This window comes from Ceratotherium simum, chromosome 15 (genome assembly GCF_057802395.1).
Source record: "Ceratotherium simum simum isolate JZ-2026a chromosome 15, ASM5780239v1, whole genome shotgun sequence".
Lineage (NCBI taxonomy): Eukaryota > Metazoa > Chordata > Mammalia > Perissodactyla > Rhinocerotidae > Ceratotherium > Ceratotherium simum.
In genome coordinates this window covers 22,361,579-22,385,559 of record NC_141914.1, presented here as the reverse complement: position 1 = coordinate 22,385,559, position 23,981 = coordinate 22,361,579, and the positions used below count along the sequence as shown (strand labels likewise).

Below are 23,981 nucleotides of genomic sequence, written 5' to 3'. Positions count from 1 at the left end.
TGCAGAACCCAGACAATGGAATTAAACAAGGATGTATCAGTGATTACTACCATTGCATCACTCAAGTCTAACTATGCTTTGCAACTCCTCCAGAGATATGGCCTGACTTTTGTTTGTACTTTTGGCAGGGAGAGACAGTCTCAGAAGTTTCCATTTGTCCCTTCCAACTGTAATGGCTCTAATTCCAATGTCAGGAAACCAATATGAGGATTATGGCAGCTTCTAAACATACTTGTACAAATTATACAATTGGGCTGTGAAATAACTGGGTGCATCTGCATACTCATTGGACCTACTATAAGACACACTTGAGCCAAAACTCCATTTGTCACCTGGGTACCTAGGGGTCTTATCTAATATTGGTCAAGGTTTTTTCCATGGGAAGTTAACACCCTCTCACTTCAGAGTTGTCATTTGACTGCTTTGGCAGCTGTTAGGGAAGCAAGATCTCATGCCTTATAGTATGGTACATTATAATTCTGTATGGCACATTATAATTCCATATAGTATGGCACATAATAATTCTAAAGAATTAAAGGGAGGAGCCAGAGACTCTGGGCATAGCTGATACCGGCTCAAGACAAGGTTGACATTAGGGAAGCCCTACTGTAGAAAAGAAAAACTCTATTGTAACTTTGAATGACCTCTGACAAACTAACCCAGCTGGATATGCACCCTCCAGGAGATCTAACTGCTCTGTAGATTTTATGATCCCTGCTTTTGCGTGTACCTCCTAGCTGCATAAGATGATAACTGCTTTTTTGAGTTCCTTAGGAATGTGATGACCCTCCAACAGAGAATCTATGCTGATAGCCATCATCAGTGAAAACTGAAAGATCTGGTGTAGCACTCCCAGTCTGTAACACCAGAAGGTTAACATTCCTAACCCCCTCCCCAATAACACAATGGCCTATATAATGACTGTAAGATTTCATGCCTCCTTAAGATGGTTCTTTTGGACATGAGTCGGCCATCTTCCCTCTTGCTAGCAAGCTGTAATAAAACAGTCCTTTTTCTCCTACCACCTTGCCTCTTGACTATTGGCACATCTTGTGGCGAGCAGAAGGCCCCAAGTTGGGTGGTAATATAGCCAGTCAACTTCAGGAAGCAGTACTGCATGACACTGATCAACCCTGACAAACTGAGGTGAAGCAAGGAGCCAAGGGTTTGGGAGACAAGCAAGGCTGAGAGAATCCAAGGAGATTGACACAATACTATGCCCAATACAGGTATCTCTCAGTTCAAGAGCACCCTCTTCTATTTGATAGACTAATGTGCAGCTTCTTTAGTAAACAGTATCTTAGGGAGAGGGTGGTCTCCTTTCCAATTCTATGATACTATCTTATTTCAGTAGGAACCTTAACATCAGTAATTTGTTCCTTCTTTCACTTTACCAACAAGCCTCCATGGAAGCCTTCCCCTTCCAGATTGAATTTATCCCAGAAATGCAAAAATGTGTAAAATTAGAAAATCTATTAATAATTCAACAAATGAACAAATTAAGGAAAAAATCATCTTATAGTGTAAGCACCTGACAGTTAGCTTTTTGTAACGTAAGTGCCTGACATTCAGCTTTTGATTGCTGAGGCCTCCACTTCAAGAACTTCTATCTCAAATAAACGCATTGCCAGCTACATGACTAGAGAAAGAGCCAGGCTGCTCCACCCGTGAAATTCTGGGTATTTTTTTTAGAAAGCTCTGGTTGACCTAGATAAATTGACCATTTGACCATTTGCTTTTCCCTTCCTGCGCTTTAATTCCGCTCTTCTCTTTTAAATTCACCAATAAAAAGTGAACCTGTGAAACCCTAGGCACTCCACCCTTGACTCAAGTAAAAGCAGAACCCCAACTCTGCACGTGCTCTCTCTCTCCACCCATGACCTCACTGTGTGGCCCTGCGCATACAATGAACCCTACAGGACCTGTGAGTAATAAATCTTGTTTTTCAAAGTTCTCTGATGGTTGTTGCTGAAGTGCATCTTGCAATCATAACAAGAACCACAAGGGCCAGTCCAGCCACAACACAAGTTCTGAAAGGGGAAATATCTGTGGGAGCTCGCCTCAGGCCCAATTGAGTGGCCCCAGGCATTTCTAGATGACAGCATCACTATCAATAGGCTGCAACTGGCACAAAACACATCTTGATACATGTAGAAAAGCATTCAATAACATTCAACACCATTCATAATTTAGAACTTTTAGAATATTGGAAATAGGTAGAAACTTAACTTCATAAAAGCAATCAACCAAAGACCTGCAGCAAACATCTTACTTAATGTTGAAATCTTGGAGGCATTTCCTTTGTGGTCGGAAACAAAAAAAAAGTTCCCATTAAAACCATTTATATTCAACACTGCATGGGGTTCCTATCCAACAAAAGAAATATATATATATAAAACTATAAATATTGGAAAGGAAGAAACAAAATTTGTCTACATTTGCTATGCTTTTATACATAGAATATTCCAGACAATCTAAGGACAGCTCTTAAAAACAAAACATTCAGTGATGTAGTTGAATATAAAATAACAAAAATCAATATTTCATACACTATCAACTATGAAACTGATTTTAAGAAAATTAATTCACAGCAGCAATAACATCTATAAGGTAATTAGAATTAAGCTAACAAAAGATATGTACAACTTTTGTGAAAAAAGTGATAAAGCTATATATAGCAAAACATAAAAGAAAGCCAAAGTAAATATCTCATATTTATAGACGGAACACTCATATCTTAATGATATACATTTTCTCTAAATTAATCAATATGTCCAAGTTTCAAACAAAATCCCAACAGGGATTTACATAGAGATTGATAAGCTGATACTAAAATTCATATACTAGAATAAACGGTCAGAAAAAGCCAAGATGGGGGAGGGAGAAGGAGGAGGGCCTACCAGATATTAAGATACTTTGTAAAGTTATTATAACTAATAAAGTGTGCTATTAGTACCATAATAGATAAATATATCAATGTAACTGAGGAAAAAGCACAGAAAAAGACCCACCCAAATATGGGAACTTGATATATGAGTGAGATGTCCTTATGAATCAGTGGAAACTGAACTGACTATTCAATAAATGAATTATTTACGTGTAAAAATTAAAGTATACCCTTATCTCAAGCCAACATAAAATAAATTACATATCAATTAAAATCTAATTATGAAATGGAAAGCCTTAAAACTGATAGAAAAAATAGGATTATATTTTCACTCAGGAAGGCAAAGATCTACTGAATAAGAAACAAAATGCCAGAATCAAATGAAAAGACTGATAAATTTGAATATATTAAATTTAAAAACTTTTATGTGACAGAAGGCTATTGATGGAAAAACTAATCTACAAGAAGTCAAGTGATTTATTCAAGGTTATATGCCAATAAGCAGTAGAGCCACAATTCAAACATATAGTCTTCTGACTCTAACGTCAATTTATTTTGCATTCCTTCTCATTTTTAACTATGCAATTAACACACATTATATTCATATATAAGTTCATAAAATTTTGAACAACACAAGTAAAATAAGAATAATTTTGACCATTTTCCCCAATTCCAATCTCCAGTATCCTTTCCATATTTGTACATATCATTTCAGGCTTTTTGTCTTGGGTATTTGAATACATAAGTAAAAATACAAATGCATTATTCAAGTGGTTTTATACTGCACTTATTGTTCTGCAACTTTTCTTTCAAAAATATGGCTTAAAGAACTTTCCATATCAGCACAGCATTCGACAGTAAGAATATATTAGCATGTGGTGAACATGAGAACATGATGTAATCCATGCAGAAATAGAAGTATAATGATGTACACCTGAAATTTACACAATATTATAAACCACTGTTACTGCAATAAACAAAAAACAAAACAAAAACAAACAAAAAAGAATATATTAGCATTCATTTATTCAATTTTCTATTAATAGACCTTTAGGCTGTTTTCAATATTTTGCTCCTTGGTCATATAAATAGGATAGATATCTGAAATGGATTTTCTAAGTCATAATGAATACATGTTTTAAACGTTGATAATGCCAAATTGCCCACAGTGATATATACCTAGTATTGCTGTATCTAGATCCCCATTTCTCAATATCTTTTTCATTACCTGATATTATTATTTTTAATTTTTAATATTTTGCCCATCTGATGGATAAAAAAATGGTATATTGCATTCCCCTAGTGATTACTAGCAAGGTTATTTCCTCCTCACTGCCAAACTCTGCTCTCTAGAGTTGAGGCAACCATAACTTCAACTCTTATAATTGTCTTTTCTAGTAAAGTTACTTTCATCTTTCTAAATATATTTATATTGCCATTTCTCGATTTATTAGATATTATCTATTGATTTTGGATTATGAAAGATGAAGATTTAGTACAAGTTCTTTATATATTTTGCATGTTCATTATTTGTCGCTATATATGTAGCAAATATTGTCTCCTGCTTGTTGCTTGTCTATTATCATGATTGTCTTGTTATGGCATATTCCTTAAAGCTTTTAGGTTTTATATCTTGCCTAGGGATGAAGGACAGGACGAAGTAGGACATCCCTACTTCACAGTAACAATTCATTTCCTACAGTTTCTTCTAAAACTTTCTGAGTTGTGGTTTTAATGTTTATGTCTTTTCCCCATCTGGAATTTATTTCTATGAGTGGTATGAGGTAGAGGTTTTACTATTTTTTTCAAAATGGATGGCCAACTGCCCAACACCATTTATTCAATAGTCTATCACGTCCTGAAACATTTTCTCTAAAATATACAATATTCCCCCAAATGCCTGAGCAATTTCTGGAATATCTATTTAGATCTATTGGTCTTCTTGGATCCCCCCCGTACCAATATCACAATGTATTTCTTTTCTTTTTTTTTTTTTTTTATTGCAGTCACATTGGTTTATAACATTGTATAAATTTCAGTTGTACATCATTATACTTCTATTTCTGCATAGATTACATCATATTCACCACCCAAAGACTAATTACAACCCAACACCACACACATGTGCCTAATCATCCCTTTTGCCCTCCTCCCTCCCCACTTCCCCTCTGGTAACCACCAATCCAATCTCTGTCTCTATGTGCTTATTCATTGTTGTTTTTATCTTCTACTTATGAGTGAGATCATACAGTATTTGACCTCCCTCTGACTTATTTTGCTTAGCATAATACTCTCACTGTCCAGCCATGTTGTCACAAATGGCTGGATTTCATTGTTTCTTATGTCTGAGTAGTATTCCATCGTGTATATATACTACATCTTCTTTATCCATTAGTCCCTTGATGGGCACTTAGGTTGTCTCCAAGTCTTGGCTATTGTGAATAATGCTGCAATGAACACAGGGGTTCATGCATTTTTATGCGCTGGTGTTTTCATGTTCTTTGGATAAATACCCAGCAGTGAAATAGCTGGATCGTATGGTAGTTCTACCCTTAATTTTTTGAGGAATCTCCATACTGTTTTCCATAATGGCTGCACCAGTTTGCACTCCCACCAGCAGTGAATGAGAGTTCCCTTCTCTCCACATTCTCTCCAACACTTGTTGTTTCCTGTCTTGTTAATTATAGCCATTCTGACGGGCATGAGGTGATATCTCATTGTAGTTTTGATTTGCATTTCCCTGATAGTTAATGATGTTGAACATCTTTTCATGTGCCTGTTGGCCATCTGTATATCTTCTTTGGAGAAATGTCTGTTCGGTTCTTTTGCCCATTTTTTAATTGGGTTGTTAGTTTTTTGTTGTTGAGATGTATGAGTTCTTTAAATATTTTGGAGATTAACTCCTTATCAGATATATGGTTTGCAAATATCTTCTCCCAATTGTTAGGTTATCTTTTCGTTTTGTTGATGGTTCCCTTTGCTGTGCAGAAGCTTTTTAGTTTCATGTAGTCCCATTTGTTTATTTTTTCTATTGTTTCTCTTGCCCCATCAGACATGGTGCTTGAAAATATGTTGCTAAGACTTATGTCAAAGAGCGTACTTCCTATGTTTTCTTTTAGAAGTTTCATGTTTTCAGGTCTTATATTCAAGTCTTGAATCAATTTTGAGTTAATTTTTGTGTATGGTGTAAGATAATGGTCTACTTTCATTTTTTTGCATGTGGCTGTCCAGTTTTCACAATACCATTTATTGAAGAGACTTTCCTTTCTCCATTGTACATTCTTGGCTCCTTTATCATTGATTAGCTGTCCATAGATATGTGGGTTTATTTCTGGGCTCTTGGTTCTATTCCATTGATCTATGCATCTGTTTTTGTGCCAGTACTATGCTGTTTTGGTTACTATAGCTTTGTAGTATATTTTGAAATCAGGGAGTGTGATACCTCCAGCTTTGCCCTCTTTTTTCAGGATTCCTTTGGCTATTCAGGGTCTTTTGCTGTTCTATATAAATTTGTTGTTAGCGGCCAGCAAAACCAGATATTATGCCACTCGTCTCAGCTGTGCTGGGTCCAAAAAATGCCTATGGGGGAACGATCCCCAGCTCAGGTCCCCCACTCCTGCACAGAAGGCTCCGTACCTTTGGGTTGCTCCCGGGCAGCCGTGAAGCATTGTGGCTTGTGAAGGTGGCGTTTTTTCTCTCCAGAAGGGAATTTCTGCCTCTTCCACCTCAATTAGGATTGTTGTTTGTTGCAGAGGTTCCTCTTATCCAGTTTTGAGTTCTCTCAGGGGTAATTTTTCCAAGAGTAGTTGTAAATTGGCTGTGTCCGTGGGAGGAAGTGAGTGCAGAGTCCACCTACGCCACCCTCTTGTCTTCTCTCCACAATGTATTTCTTTTTCAAAAATCTCTTGGCTATTCTTCAACATTTTATATTTCTTATGAATTTTAGAATCAGTTTGTGAATTTTTTAAAAATAAGTAAATTCTAATGACACCTGATTACACTGTATTTATGGATCAAATTGAAGAAATCCAATGTTCTTTCTATCACCATCAGGCAGACTTGCCTTTCAAGTTCAATATTCATTAGGCTGATTTAGTTTCTATCATTTAAAAATAAACAAAGAACCAAACCTAGACCCAATAATTTATTCAAGTATTTTCTATAGTACTTAGCAAAATTATATATTTGAAGAGACAATATTTATAATGAAAGTGATGCTTTAGACCTTTTCACATTATCTACTTTGTTTCCTCATCATCAAAGAAAAATTCTAATTTTTTCAAGATGAATAAGGATTGTTTCTGTAATCTGAAAACATTTTCTATATTATTACCTATTTATAAAATCAAGATTGGCTCATTTACAATTATTTAATATTGGTCATTTATCATTACCAAAACTGAATAGCAGAGGCCAATGATTAATAATATTGATAATCATATTGTTAAGTTCAACCACAGAATATTTGAAAATTAAATTGTTGCACATATTACATGCCTTCCTCAAAATTCTAGAATTAAATATCAACTTTAGCTCTAGGTGAAACTAAAGACTTAACTTGGGACTATTATTAGTGTGGATAATTCATTCGATCATTTATTTGGCTCATTCATTCATTCAACATATTTTAATTTTAGATTACACTGAATGCTGTGAATTGTAATAGATGTTAGCTATAAAATAATAGTAAGAAACAACTTTGTTCAAGAATGAAGAAAATAAATGCAAGAATAATGGTATTCTAATACTCACTTTCCCTTCATCGAATGCTGTGAACTGTAATAGATGTTAGCTATAAAATAATAGTAAGAAACACTTTATTGAAGAATGAAAAAAATAAATGCAAGAATAATGGTATTATAATACTCACTTTCCCTTCATCTCTTGGGCTATCACTTAAATGTACAACTGGACCTGGATGAGTCTTTGTGGATCTGTTAAATCAATTCAAAACAGTAATTAAAAAATAAACATTAAAACACATTACCATTAGAGACTGAAACAAAGAAATTAAGATTATACTGGAATACATTCCCAATATTCTGGGGTTTAGTTTAGATTAATTTGAGTTTTTGGTTGTTTTTTTTTAAGACTATTTTTCTTTCTCCTACTAACTCTATAAAAGTAGGTGTGATTTAAAAAGAAATCAGGTTTAAACCTATAGATCCACATAGCAATGAGATTCTTCGCTATCTTATATGTTTGTTGCCAGATCTGGGCCTCTGAAAATGTGAAACTGAACTTTTACTTACACAGACAAAAGAAAACTTATACAGCCACAAGGCTGATGCTGTAGTCCTGTTTCAGCCAAATTGCAAAGTACATACCTGATTTGAAATTTCCTTTGAATGAAATCTCTGATTTTGCTCCTAAGAAAAGGTACAGTGGCTCCTTTGATTTACAAAGAAACTCTCTGTAGCAATAGGCAGCTTAGAGAAAACTGACAAATTAGGGAAACCTAGTTCACTGGTTATATCTCATTTATCTAGTTATCTAGGGTGATCAATAACAGATAATTATAAGTCTAAGAGTATATTGTTAAAGTGACCTATGCTCTGTCAATCTGACTTTAAATTTATTCTACTCTGATATCTGGCATTTTTCTTTATATTTCCTATTTTAACTGATATCATTGCTGAATATGATTATGCCATGATTAAATATGATATGACCTGATATTACCATAGATTTATTTTCTTTCCTCATCCTTTCTTCAATGACCTAACTGTGCCAGATTAATTTTATTATGATTATATTGACATAGTTATAATTTATTTCTTAAGCACACATGAAAACCATCGAAGATTCTGCACAAAATAATAAAGATTTAAATTTTAGAAACTCTTTGCAATCAGAGAAAAGTGACAAATTAAGTAACTCAAGGTTCCCCAGATACTGACTCCACAGAGTGACTCAGAGGAATAAATAAAGATTTTTTACATATTTTGTTAGTGGTTTTATCCTAAATTTTCTCATCTAAAAATACAGATTGTAGTAGTGACCCTATGAAACAATTGTGAGGATTAGAATATACATACAGCACCTAATACAATGCTGAAACATAGTAAGTATTCAATAAATAGTATGCATTATGATTGGTAATATGAAGAAAATCACTGTAAATCATCGGAATAATTGGAAATCAGAGTTACTATTTGCATTCTAGAATATACGCAGGAAGAAAAGAAACTAAACAGGGCTTCATAAAAAGTTTACAGAGCTTTTTGGAGTTCTTCTGTGTTTATATGTAACACATCATTTACACATAAATGAAGTGCTTTATTACGGTATAAATGTCTCTGATAAGGGACAATGTCCTTCAATTATCCTTTGGGAATTAATAATATCCAACAAACCACAAAGCCCTATGTGTCTCTTGGGTTTGACTGGAACAACAAATATCAAAGTATACTCCATGATAAACTAGTGAATATAAAAGGTGTTTCACATAAAGAGTGTTACATATCAAAAAAGTTTGGGAGACCCTGAATTAAACAAAGTTTAATATTTTTTCTTCTACAGAACTTTTTAGAGCCATAATATGCAAATTACCATTGCAAACTTCAATATTTTCCAAAATTATTGGTCCATAGAATCCTTTTTCATTGGCCATATTAAGAGAATCATTGAATTACACTTTGAGAAACACTAGACCATACGCAAGACTCTTCCATTAGAAGAGTGTAACTCTTCTGTTTAGAGTCTCGGACTCGATAAGACACTCAAGTTCAGAAAATAATCTAGCATTAAACTTCAATTATTTGTAATGACTTTTTAAGACTATAGAAGAAATATTATTTATTGTAAAAAAAAAAAAAACTTAGAAGACACCAAAAGTTAAAAGGAAAAATTTATCATATTATTTCACTGCCTAGCTATGACTATTAACATTTTGATGTACTTTTTCTGAATTTTTCCCTAACATTAGACTTCCAAAAACCACAAACTATTTCTTGCAAAATGTATGGCCATTAGAAATTGACTTAAAAAATAAAAAAAGCATCTATGTACTCTGGATTCTGTAAATCCCACAAAAATCACTTTAGATAGAATTAATCAATGAACTTAAATTCATGTAATATCCCTCTAACTAACACTCAGTAATTTTTCTGAGTATATCTATTTATTTCTCTTCCTCTCATTCACCACAATGGCTTCTTGATAGTTTCCTTTGTGGACTGTCCTTCTTTTCCTATATTTTAAATATTGGTATTCCTTTCTATTCTGTTCTAGACTGCAATCTATTCTCATATTATATGTGGTCATGAATTCAAGAGCCCACAGGAGTCAGGAAGGTATTTCCAATGAGTTAAACAGGCTGAATAAGAACTGTGCCAAACTGGATAGCTCATTAGCCACCTACAAAAGGAAAGTTGTTACTCAGTTCTAGTTGATTACTGACTGCCATTCAAGAATACTGGACTAGGATTGTCTCATCATGAATTTTTTTCACGAGAAGCTATAAATCCACATTTTTATTTATACTCTACCAATTTTTAAATATTAGAAATAATTCATAACATATTTAAATACTATGATGGCCAAACAAAACATATTTATGAGTCAGAATGGGTTCACTGTCTATTAGTTTGCTACCTGTTTTCTATACACTCTGCATGCACAATCTCATCTATTCTCATGTTTTCAATGACCACGTAAATTCTGATCTCACTACCTTCAGATCCATATATCCCACTTCCTGCCATTCTCCCATACCATTCCATTTGAATGTCTTATAAACACATACAACTCAACCTAGCTAAAATTGAACTCATTATTTTACTCCCAACCTACTCAATTTCCTTCATTCTTTCACTAAAGGACACCCTTATGTACACAGTTGCTCAAGCCATACACCTGGGGATCACTCTTAATTCTTCTCTATTATTCTTGTCTTCCCACAATACCCAAGTCTTGCCTCTCCTACCTTCTTTTTCTTTAATATGTCAGCATATGTCCACTCCTATCCACCATCATAATTTTTACCAAGAATACAGTCTTTTCTCTCTCCAATCATTTCTCCATACCTGCATTCAGAGTAGTCTTCCTAAACGCAAATTTGATCAAGTCAATTCTCTCCTTACAACCCATCAAAATCTAGCTCCTTGCCTTAGATAAAGTCCAAACTTCTCAAATTGGCTTACAAGGCTTTTCATATTATATATCCTGATTACTTCCTCAGCTTTATCTCTTGCCATCCTCTCCTCTGGCCATTCCAGTCAACTACACTACTTAAAATTTTTGTGCATGAAACAAAAACTCTCTCATATTCCATCCTTTAAATCTTCTGTTCCTCTTCCTGGAACACTCTCACCCCTCTCTCCCAGGTCTCCATTCATCTAACTGAAACTCATCCTCCAGACCTCAGCTTAGATGTAACTTCCTTCACAGATACTTCTCTGAGACCCCATGTCTATCTTAGGTGTCCTTCTTATGGAATTGCCACATTATATTTCCAATGTATCGTAATTGCCTTTTTACTTAATCTCACCTTTATTAGACTGGAAGCCCTGAGATGATAGAAACCATGTCTTACCAGTTCATATTTGTTTCCAGCAACTGGCATACCATAGTGCTCAATAAATATGTTTGAATGATTGTTGGTTAAATACAAGCCTTACACTTATGATTTAATTCTGAATTTCACATTCCAGTTTTAATCATATATAGGAAAAATAGGCTAAATTTTTTAAAAAGCTAGGGCTGCCCTGCAGAAACAGCTATTTCTGTGCTATAACATGGAATATATTTTCTCAGAAAAATATTTTTGTACTGTCAGTTTAGTTCTATACTGCTATTTTATGAGGTATTCTACAAACATCACTGTTTTTATGGAAAATGTGTTCCAGTTTCCAAATAATCAATATACACATTTTGGGAACACAAACCACTTATAATTTTGGGAATTGCCTATAATTACAAGTAGGAATTCACTAAAAATAGAAATAAGCTGAAAAATAACAAACATTGAATGAAAAGTATTTCAAGTAAGGACTTCAAATAGACATAATCTCACATATATCCTATAGACAATTCTGCATGTCATATTTAGAAAATGTATTCTTAAAATTTATCTCTAAAATTCTATTTATGAAATGACTATTTATAATTAATACATATTTTATTATTGTCCCATACACTTGACACATAATAACAGGAAGTGGCATGCATTTTCTATGTATCTCAAGAGGTAGAAAGCAATTAAAAGACAGTTCTGGGAGACTGGAAGTTGGCATTTAAAATTACATCCATCACAATGGAACTACAATGCCATGGAAAACACTTTTGGAAATCTGGTCTAAGTAAACCAAGAAATAGTCAGGAGGTGATGCTGTCTATTAATAATTTCTTGAGGATATTTCAAGGACATTTTCAGAGGCATGTACAACTCTATAAAACACAGGATTTATACAAATGGTAGATTTTATTCTGATGCATATATAGGAGTATACTATGAAAAATAAAAATGCCTTATTTTACTTCTTTAATTTCTCCTAATTTTACCCTTCTTTATAATATATGTTTTTAAACTCTTCATTAGCCTGACATCATAAAGTATAGACTATATAAATACATATAGGTAAAGTATAAGTCACTAGTTCAGGTAGTATTAATTTGAACTATGAAAAGGATTTAAGTAAATGAATATATAAAAAACATTGCAAGAGTGGTGAAATATTTAATCTGTTTAGATAATAAACTCTTTATAATTACTTTAGCAGCTCAATTGTGTGTGTTGTGTTGTGTTCAGCTGAACACAAATGATGTATCTATTACTAGTTGTACTAATATTAAATTTGTATAAAAGCTCTACAATTCAATCTCAAGTTTATTTGCATTTTTATCAATATCCTAAAACAATATTATGAAAAAAAGCATTAAGTTCAGCCCTATTTATTGCTTTTATAGGACTAAGATTATAGGGGGAAAAAGTCTTTCCTAAATAGTTAAAAACTCCTAACTTTTTGGGGGAGAAATAATTGTCTATAAAATAAATGTTTTTAAAAATACATATACAGAACATTAAAATGTATATGAGCAAAATAGCTCAGACCAATTATAAATATAAATGAAAGCTGTAAGTCAACAGTAGTGTGTAACTATTTATCATATTAATTCTTCAATAATGTCATTAGTCATTTAGTAGCTACTCTGTGGAAATCACCAAAATAAACCAAGTATAAAAAAAAAGGAAAAGAGAAATAAACAAAGATTCTTCCCCGGAGCAGTAGTTAATCTAATGAGGAAGGAAAAATTATCATTAATAAAATACCCATTAGGACATAATACAAAAGGAATATTGTAACAAGAATATAACTAGTAACGACTTTCCCTATCAAGTAAAACACATGCACATTGAAACACTGGGAATAGGGAATAGTAGATTTACTATAAAGACAAGAGTCAAGTTTCATAAAAATAGGCTGTTTTAATCAGAGTTTTGGAGAAAAGTTAATTATGTAACTTAGAATATATATATATGAGAGAGAGAATGAGCCAGCCTCAAGTCAAACGTACCTTATTAAGGATCTAATATGTACAGAGCATAAACATTTATTAAAGAAAAATTGTTTTTCTGATTATCACATTAATCAGGAGAATTGTTTGTGTACATACTACAAATAGATGGCTTGGAATTCCACAAAGTTTCACATTTAAGGATTTCACATTTTATAAGTGCAGAAATTTAAATATGAGTGCCAAAGTCAAAGTGGTAATTGCCATCAACCACACACCCAAATAGCTATATACATCACAACAGGAAATATATAGATAAACTGATTCTCTTTTGAAGCCAGAGCAATGTGTTAATGAGGCAAGTGAAGAATAACCTGCCAGCATTAAAAAATATGTGAACTGATCATGATTATTTTTACCTAAAACTAAATGTGGTCACAATCCACTTGCCATTCCTGCTGGAAGTGGCTATACTAAGGTTGACTACAAAGAAATGAGATGATTTCCATGTATAACTTTCAGAAAGAGACTTACTATTTTATCACCAAATTTTGCATACATAACCCTCAACTGTTTACAGTAGTTAGAAAGTCTAAAATTATATATGTTAATACTACAATATCTATTTCTAAAAGCCTTTATGGTTTTAAATTACTTTAGCTAAACTTTTAACTCAAATTAATCATAAATTAGCTATAGATGTTTCAAATAACTGTAATTTGATATATATGTTACATAACCATATGAAATATTTAAGTCAAATAAAATGATATTCAAGTTCAAACTTACAGTTCTATTGCCTTGTTCCACATGATAACATACCCAGAAAGAATGAAAGATTCAATGTTTACAATATGTGTATTTCCTCTTTCTGTTCCAACATAGAGCCATTTACTCTGGAAAGGTAGATGACAGTAAGTAATTCTGAAAGAAAGAAAATTACAATTAAAATATCTAAATTTTATGTCTGGTCAGCATTATATTTTCCTTACACTTATTATGAAGTGATAGCTATATAAACAATAAAGTTTAGTATATACTCAAGTGGCATTTAGTTATAGTAGAGGGCATAGGATAAATAACAATAGAAAATACCATTAAAAATAATGATAATAATAACCTCTATTAAATAAGTGTCTGAGATGGGCATTAATATATATTATTTCTAACTCTGAAAACAGCACTACAAGACAGATATATATTTCTGTTTTACAAAGAGGAAACTGAGGCCAAGAATTTTTATTTTTACTTGCCTAGTACTGACAGCTAATCGTGGCAAGGCTGGGATTCAAATCCGTTCCTGTTTGGTTGCAAAAGTACCATCTTTCTACCAAGCTACATTGTTTGCTTGGTTTTTTTGGTAACATTCAGTTCAAATAGAAATTAGGCACATTTGAAACATAAATTTCAGAGTTCTCAGAGAGTTTTTAGCTATGTCTGCATGAGATGATAGATTATTTACGTTTTATTCAGATGCTTGGCACCTAAGTAGTAGTATAACGAAAACTTGGAAGGTCAGAGATTCACGGTACTAGTCCGTTATTTTTTTTGTTCTACCTTCATCTTCTAATGGGCTTTCTGATCAGCTCTGGGAACCTGTTCCAGTCAGAGCAACCATGACTCCCATATATGAAATCTGAGAATTTACCAGAGTCTTCTATTCACAGCATTATCACTCTTTCTAGTATGGCCTACTCATGGTCCTTAATCACTCTTAAAAAGACAAGGGGGATAAGATCGTGGTTATCCCCTGCTAGAACTTGTTATTGAATCATATTTCCTCGAGGTTACTCAGAAAAGGAGCCGGTAAATTGTTAGAAGAGCTGGACAGTATTCTGATGCCACGCGGACAGACCAATATGGAATAAAAAACAAACAAACAAAAAAGGAATGTGAATGGTAAGTTCCCAATAAGATTCCATCTTGTACCTCTTTATATAAGAGTTAACATCCAGTCTGTCGAATTTATATTCTCAATGTGGTTCACTGACTTATTCAACAGCCTACCTCTCTAAACCAAACTTTGTCTATTCAAAAGTATTGCACTGTGGGGCCAGCCCAGTGGCGCAAGCGGTTAAGTGTGCGCGCTCCGCTGCAGCAGCCCGGGGCTCGCCAGTTCGGATCCTGGGCGAGCACCGATGCACCTCTTGTCAAGCCATGCTGTGGTGGCATCCCATATGAAGTGGAGGAAGATGGGCATGGATGTTAGCCCAGCGCCAGTCTTCCTCAGCAAAAAGAGGAGGATTGGCAGATGTTAGCTCAGGGCCGATCTTCCTCACACACACACAAAAAAGTATTCCACTGAAAGCACCTTGCACGGTACATCCAAAAAACTAGAAGCCCTGCTATTACATACTCACAGAGTTAACTGACAGTCTAATTAAAGTATAACCTATATGATATTAGACAATTCTGATTAAAACCTAAAGTTTAGAATTGCTATTGCCAAGGGATATTTAATAATGTTCCACAGGAAATAACTTGATGGTCATGTTTCTAGGCAATGAAGGATCAATTTTCAATTCAACCTAAGTAGAAAGATGAAACTCATTTGAAAGAGAATTTAAGATCATCCTTTCTGAATCACAGGGAGAGTAGGAAAGAACACTAATCTCATAAAAGTAGACAGAAATACAGGAGTTCAGGTAGAAAAAGAGCACTTCAATATTACACAGTCATCTCCAAGGTTAAGAAGAAAAGTCTAAGAACTATTAGGAGACAAAATTTTAATACAGACAGATTTTACAGTACAAGAACAATAGAATACATGAAGAAGATCCAAACAGAATTAGTAGTATTCCTTGAACCAATACTACTTTTTTCCTCATTCTTTTTGACAAGAAACTAAACCCTTGATGACAAAAGAGTTTCATCTAATGTCCAGTGTCCAACCGATGGGTAGTGGTTAAACAACTAATTAAGAAAGATTCCCAGACTTTATATGAACCCAATAAAAAAGAGTAATGTGAAATACTTAAGATGATTGACATAGGTGAGAGAGAGGGGGCATGATTACACTTGTGCTGTATATTCGATAACCCTAATAAGTGACTAATCAATACCCTTATAGAACTTAATTTATTGTGTTTAATAGTCACATTTTCATTTGTAATGTATTTTTACCACCACCATCTGCAAGATGAAGCATTTTCTGTTATATGTGAGCCTTGGAAAAATGATCTTGTCCCTATATCCATATTCACTATCATTCCCCTATAGTAAATCATCTAAGACTTTTTTTGTTGATGTCATAATAGTTTATAACATTGTGAAATTTTAGTTGTACATTACTGTTTGTCAGTCACCATATAAATGTGTCCCTTCACCCCTTGTGCCCAGCTCCCAACCTCCTTCCCTCTGGTAACCACCAAACTGTTCTCTCTGCCTGTGTGTTAGTTTATCTTCCCCATATGAGTGAAATCATGCAGTGTTTGTCTTTCTCTGTCTGGCTTATTTCGCTTAACATAATACCCTCCAGGTCCATCCATGTTGTTGCAAATGAACAATTTTGTCTTTTTTAGTAGCTGAGTAGTATTCCATTGTATATGTGTGTGTATATATATATATATATACACACACATATACCATATCTTCTTTATCCAATCATCAGTCAAGGGACATTTGGGTTGCTTCCACTTCTTGGCTATAGTGAATAATGCTGCAATGAACATAGGGGTGCATGAGCCTCTTTGTTTTTGTTTGTTTGTTTGTTTTTATTTTTTGTTCATTGCAGTAACATTGGTTTATAACACTGCATAAATTTCAGGTGTACATCACTATACTTCTATTTCTGCATAGATTACATCATGTTCACCACCAAAATACTAATTACTACCCATCACCACACACACGTGCCGAATTATCCCTTTCGCCCTCCTCCCTCCCCACTTCCCCTCTGGTAACCACCAATCCAATCTCTGTCTCTATGTGTTTGTTTATTGTTGTTATTATCTACTACTTAATGAAGGAAATCATACGGTATTTGACCTTCTCCCTCTGACTTATTTCACTTTGCATAATACCCTCAATGTCCATCCATGTTGTCACAAATGGCTGGATTTCATCGTTTCTTATGGCTGAGGAGTATTCCATTGTGTATATATACCACAGCTTCTTTATCTATTCGTCCCTTGATGGGCACTTAGGTTGCATCCAAGTCTTGGCTATTGTGAATAATGCTGCAATGAACACAGGGGTGCATGTATCTTTACGCAGTGGTGTTTTCAAGTTCTTTGGATAAATACCCAGCAGTGGAATAGCTGGATCATATAGTAGCTCTATCCTCGATTTTTTGAGGAATCTCCATACTGTTTTCCATAGTGGCTGCACCAGTTTGCACTCCCACCAGCAGTGTATGAGAGTTCCCTTCTCTCCACATCCTCTCCAACACATGTTGTTTCCTGTCTTGTTAACTATAGCCATTCTGACGGGCGTGAGGTGATATCTCATTGTAGTTTTGATTTGCATTTCCCTGATAGTTAGTGATTTTGAACATCTTTTCATGTGTCTGTTGGCCATCTGTATATCTTCTTTGGAGAAATGTCTGTTCAGGTCTTTTGCCTATTTTTTAATTGGGTTGGTAGTTTTTTTGTTGTTGAAATGCATGAGTTCTTTATATATTTTGGAGATTAAGCCCTTATCAGATGTATGGTTTGCAAATACCTTCTCCCAATTGTTAGGTTGTCTTTTTGTTTTGTTGATGGTTTCCTTTGCTGTGCAGAAGCTTTTTAGTTTGATGTAGTCCCATTTGTTTATTTTTTCTATTGTTTCTCTTGCCCCATCAGACATGGTGCTTGAAAATATGTTGGTAAGACTGATGTCGAAGAGCGTACTGCCTATGCTTTCTTCTAGAAGTTTCATAGTTTCAGGTCTTACATTCAAGTCTTTAATCCATTTGGAGTTAATTTTTGTGTATGGTGTAAGGTAAGGATCTACTTTCACTTTTTTGCATGTGGCTATCCAGTTTTCCCAACACCATTTGTTGAAGAGACTTTCTTTTCTCCATTGTATGGTCTTGACTCCTTTGTCAAAGATTAGCTTTCCATAGATGTGTGGGTTTATCTCTGGGCTTTCGATTCTAATCCATTGATCTGTGTGTCTGTTTTGGTGCCAGTACCATGCTGTTTTACTTACTATAGCTTTGCAGTATATTTTGAAATCAGGGAGTGTGATACCTCCAGCTTTGTTCTTTTTTCTCAGGATTCCTTTAGCCATTTGGGGTCTTTTGTTGTTCCATACAAATTTTAGGATTCTTTGTTCTATATCTGTGAAAAATGTTGTTGGAACTTTGATAGGGATTGCATTGAATCTATAGATTGCTTTAGGAAGTATGGGCATCTTAACTATGCTAATTATTCCAATCCAATCCTAGGTATTTTATTCTTTTTGTTGCAATTGTAAATGGGATTGTATTCTTAATTTCTTTTTCTGCTACTTCGTTGTTAGTGTATAGAAATGCAACTGATTTTTGTATGTTGATTTTGTATCCTGCAACTTTACTGTATTCGTTTGTTACTTCTAAAAGTTTTCTGCTGGATCCTTTAGGGTTTTCTATATAGAAAATCATGTCATCTGCAAATAGTGACACAGTTTCATTTCTTCCTTTCCAATTTGGATCCCTTTTATTTCTTTTTCTTGCCTGATTGCTCTGGCTAGGACTTCCAGTACTATGTTAAATAGGAGTGGTGACAGTGGGCATCCTTGTCTGGTTCCTGTTCTTAGAGGGATAGCTTTCAGTTTTTCACCATTGAGGATGATATTAGCTGTGAGTTTGTCATATGTGGCCTTTATTATGTTGAGGTATTTTCCTTTTATCCCCATTTTATTCAGAGTTTTTATCATAAATGGATGCTGTATCATGTCAAATGCTTTCTCTGCATCTATTGAGATGATCTTGTGATTTTTATTTTTCATTTTATTAATGTGGTCTATCACGTTGATTGATTTGCGAATGTTGAACCATCCCTGCACACCTGGAAGAAATCCCACTTGATCATGGTGTATAATCTTTTAAGCGTATTGTTGTATGCAATTTGCTAGTATTTAATAGTTGAGGATTTTTGCATTGATGTTCATCAGTGATATTGGCCTGTAATTTTGTTTTTTTGTGTTGTCCTTGTCTGGTTTTGGTATCAGGGTAATGTCGGCTTCGTAGAATGAGTTAGGGAGCTTCCCCCCTCCTCAATTTTTTGGAAGAGTTTGAGAAGGATAGGTATTATGTCTTCTTTGAATGTTTGGTAGAATTCACCAGGGAAGCCATCTGGTCCTGGACTTTTACTTTGGGGGAGGTTTTTGATTACTGTTTCGATCTCCTTACTGGTGATTAGTCTATTCAAATTCTCTACTTCTTCTTGATCAAGTTTTGGAAGGTTGTATGATTCTAAGAATTTATCCATTTCTTTCAAATTGTCGAATTGGTTGGCATATAGCTTTTCATAGTATTCTCTTATAATCTTTTGTATTTCTGAGGTGTCTGTTGTAATTTCTCCTCTTTCATTTCTGAGTTTACTTATTTGTGCCTTCTCTCTTTTTCTCTTGGTGAGTCTGGCTAAAGGTTTGTCAATTTTGTTTATCTTTTCAAAGAACCAGCTCTTGGTTTTATTAATTTTTTCTATTGTTTTTTTAGTCTCTATTTCATTTATTTCTGCTCTGATTTTTATTATTTCCCTTCTTCTACTGATTTTGGGCTTTGTTTGTTCTTCTTTTTCCAGTTCCTTTAGGTGCATTATGAGATTATTTATTTGAGATTTTTCTTGTTTGTTGAGCTAGGCCTGTATTGCTATAAACTTCCCTCTTAGAACCGCTTTTGCTGTATCATATAAATTCCGGCATGTCATATTTTCATTTTCATTTGTCTCCAGGTATTTTTTGATTTCTTCTTTGATTTTTTCATTGACCCAGTCGTTGTTCAGTAGCATTTTGTTTAACCTCCACGTATTTGTGGCTTTTCTGATTTTCTTCCTATAGTTGATTTCTAGTTTCATGCCGTTGTGGTCAGAAAAGATGCTTGGTATTATTTCAATCTTCTTAAATTTATGGAGACTTGTTTTGTGGCCTAATATGTGATCGATCCTAGAGAATCTTCCACGTGCATTTGAAAGGAACGTGTATTCTTCGGTTTTTGGATGGAATGCTCTCTATATATCTACTAGGTCCATCTGTTCTAGTGTGTCATTTAAGGCCAATGTTTCCTCATTGATCTTCTGTTTGGATGATCTATCCGTTGGTGTAAGTGGAGTGTTCAAGTCCTCTAACATTATTGTGTTACTGTCTATTTCTCTTTTTATGTCTGTTAATAATTGCTTTATATATTTAGGTGCACCTACATTGGGTGCACAGATATTTACAAGTGTTATATCCTCTTGTAGGATTGTTCCCTTGATCATTATGTAATGCCCTTCTTTGTCTCTTTTTACAGTTTTTGTTTTAAAGTCTATTTTGTCTGATATGAGTACTGCTATCCGAGCTTTCTTTTCATTGACATTCACTTTCAGTTTGTGAGTGTCTTTAGGTCTGAAGTGTGTCTCTTGTATGCAGCATATAAATGGGTCTTGTTGTTTTATCCAATCAGCCACCCTATGCCTTTTAATTGGAGCATTTAGTCCATTGACGTTTAAAGTAGCTATTGATAAGTATGTACTTACTGCCATTTTTTAACTTTTTTTCCTCAGTGTTTTAGTACTCCTTCTCTGTTCCTTTCTCCTTCTATACAGAATTGATGGTCTCGTTAGTTTGACCTCTGTCTGAAAGCTCTACTCTTTAACTCCCTCCTCCCTCATTTTATGTTTTTGATATCATATCTAACCTCTTTTTTGTGCATTTGTATCCATTACCCTCTTATCATGGAAACAGATAGTTTTTCCTATTTGTGGTCTTCTCTTTTCCCCTTAAACCAGTCCCTTTAACATTTCTTGTAGCACTGGTTTCTTGGTGACAAACTCCTTTAATTTTTGCTTGTCTGGGAAATTTTTGATCTCTCCTTCCATTTTGAGTGATAACCTTGCTGGGTAGAGTATTCTTGGCTGTAAGTTTTTTCCTTTTAGCACTTTAAATATATCGCGCTGCTCTCTTCTAGCATGTAAGGTTTCTGCTGAGAAGTCAGCTGATAGCCTTATGGGGTTTCCTTTGTATGTAATTTGTCTTTCTCTTGTGGCTTTTAGGATTCTCTCTTTATTTTTAATTCTGGACATTTTGATTATGATGTGTCTTGGTGTGGGCCTCTTTGGGTTTATCTTGTTTGGGGCTCTCTGTGATTCCTGTACCTGGATGTCTGTTTCCTTCCTTAGGTTAGGGAAGTTTTCATCTATTATTTCTTGAAATAGATTCTCCGCCCCTTTGTCTCGCTCTTCTCCTTCCGGGACACATATAACATGGATGTTAGTGCGCTTGATGTTGTCCCAGAGGTCCTTTAGACTGTCCTCACTCTTTTTAATTCTTTTCTCTTTTACTTGTTCAGTTTGGGTAATTTCTTCTAGTCTTTCATCCAGCTCGCAGATCCATTCTTCTGTATCCTCTACTCTGCTTTTGAGTCCCTCTAGTGAATTTCTCATTTCAAGTATTGTATTCTTCATTTCTGATTGGTTCTTTTTTATATCTTCCATTTCTTTGTTGACATTCTCCCTGAGTCATCTATTCTTCTCCCCAGATCAGTGAGCATCCTTAACACTTTGTTTGAACTCTCTGTCCAGTAGGTAGCTCATTTCTGTTTCACTTAGTTCCTTTTCTGGGGTTTTGTCCTGTTCCCTTACTTGGAATGTATTCCTTTGCCTCCTCATTTTGCATCTTTCCCTGTGCTTGTGTCTACGTATTAGGTAGGTCAGCTACGTCTCCTGCTCTTGGATAGGTGACCTTATATAAGTGATGCCTTAGGAGGCCTGCATTGTGCTTCCCTCAGCTCATAATGTTCCAGGGGTGACCCCTATGTGGTCTATGTGTGTCCTTCTGTTGTGGCCTGTTTGCTCTCTCTGTAGGCACCCAAGGAGGCCGAGTTATGCTCCTGGCCAGCTGTTGTAATGCTCAGCTGCTTGTAGTTGTTGTGGGCCCTTCACTCTCTTTATCAGGTGTGGGGAGCCCCAGCACAGTTGGCTGTAAGTTCTAATACCACATTTGTGTTGCAGTATTTCTTTTAAGTGAGTAGGCCCCCAGCGTGGCAGGTTGTTAGGCTCAGGGGCTTACAACTGCTATAAGCCTCCAGCCTTTCGGTCGCTTGTCAACTCTCTGAGGATTGCAGCTGAGTGGGGCTGGCCTCAGGCACAGGAGCACAGGCTTTGGAAGGTGGGGCAAACCCCCTATGTGGGTCTTTGAGAAGCACAAGTCTTCTGCAGCTGACAAGCCCTGCCACCCACAGGTCCACACACACAGTCAATACAGTCCTGCCCTGTGTGCACGCCCCGACCTCCTGAAGTGGACCCAGTCTCTCCACAGCAGGAGCCCCACACACTCCACCACTGCCCCACACTCTCCACCCACTCCTTGTGCATGCCCTGCCCCTCTGAAGTGGGCTCAGTTGTCAGGCTGCAGAGAATCCAGTCACCAATCTATGCAGGCCCACAAGTTGCCTGAGGGCTTGTTGCTGGGTGGGGTCAGTCTCTAGGGTGGGCTGCCTGCCCTGGCTGAGCTGGATTAAATCAGTGCTCTAGTGGGTGGGGCAGACCTTGGATAGCAGGCCCCAGGGAGATCTCCAATGGCGTCTGTGTCAGCACGCCCACACCAGGCCACAACAATGGCCGCCGCCAATGTCCCAGTCCCTGGAGAGGTCTCACCTCTCACTGAGATGCACTCAGGGCCTATTAGGTGAGTCTCTTTTCACCAAAGCACTGTGCACCTTTCTTTCTGGTGATTTTAGGTTGCTTTCTGAAACAAGTGAGTTTGCGCGTGGGCCCTTTAAGAGCCGGTTTTAATTTCTTTGTGAACCAGCTTTTCTGGGAGTACTCCCCAATGTTTTAGTAGCAGGCAAAGTCAGATATTATGCCACTCATCTCGATTGTGCTGGGTCCACAAAATGCCCACAGCGGGGGCGCTCCCTGGCTCAGGGCCCCGCTCCTCCAGGGAGGGCTGCGTACCTATGGGCTGTTCCCAGGCGGCCGTGAGGCGCTGCGGCTTGTGAAGGCGGTGTTTTTTCTCTCCAGAAGGGAGTTTCTGCCTCTTCCACCTCGATTAGGATTGTCCTTTGTTGCAGGAGTTCCCCTTATCCTGTTTTCAGTTCTGTCTCAGGGATAATCTTTCCACTAGTAGTTGTAACTTTGCTGTGTCCACGGGAGGAGGTGAGTTCAGAGTCTGCTTATGCCGCCATCTTGACTTCTCTTTTTTGCATAAACCTCTTTGGATTGTTGATTTCAGGATCTTTGGATAAATACTCAGCAGTGGGATAGCTGGATCATAAGATATTTCAATTTTTAATTTTTTGAGGAATCTCCATACTGTTTTCCATAGAGGCTGCACCAGTTTACATTCCCACCAGCAGTGAATTAGGGTTCCCATTTCTCCACAACATCTCCAACATTTGTTCTTTTGTCTTGGTGATTATAGCCATTCTAGCGGGTATAAAGGTGATATCTTAGTGTAGTTTTTATTTGCATTTCCCTGATGATTAGTGATGCTGAATATCTTTTCATGTTTCTATCGGCCATCTGTATAT

The 23,981-nt window shown here is 35.7% G+C and overlaps 1 protein-coding gene across 2 annotated transcripts in view; it reads right to left on the bottom strand.

Annotated features, from left to right (window-relative positions):
* The window catches only part of STXBP5L (syntaxin binding protein 5L), a 338,252-nt gene that overhangs the window by 199,320 nt on the left and 114,951 nt on the right, over positions 1–23,981 (bottom strand). For both annotated transcript variants that reach the window (XM_087439668.1, XM_087439669.1), the window contains exons 5-6: positions 14,135–14,269; positions 7,758–7,821 (exon numbers count right to left, since the gene is read on the bottom strand). In XM_087439668.1, coding sequence (XP_087295794.1) covers positions 7,758–7,821; positions 14,135–14,269 — 199 coding nt within the window. The remainder of the gene's footprint in view (positions 1–7,757; positions 7,822–14,134; positions 14,270–23,981) is intronic.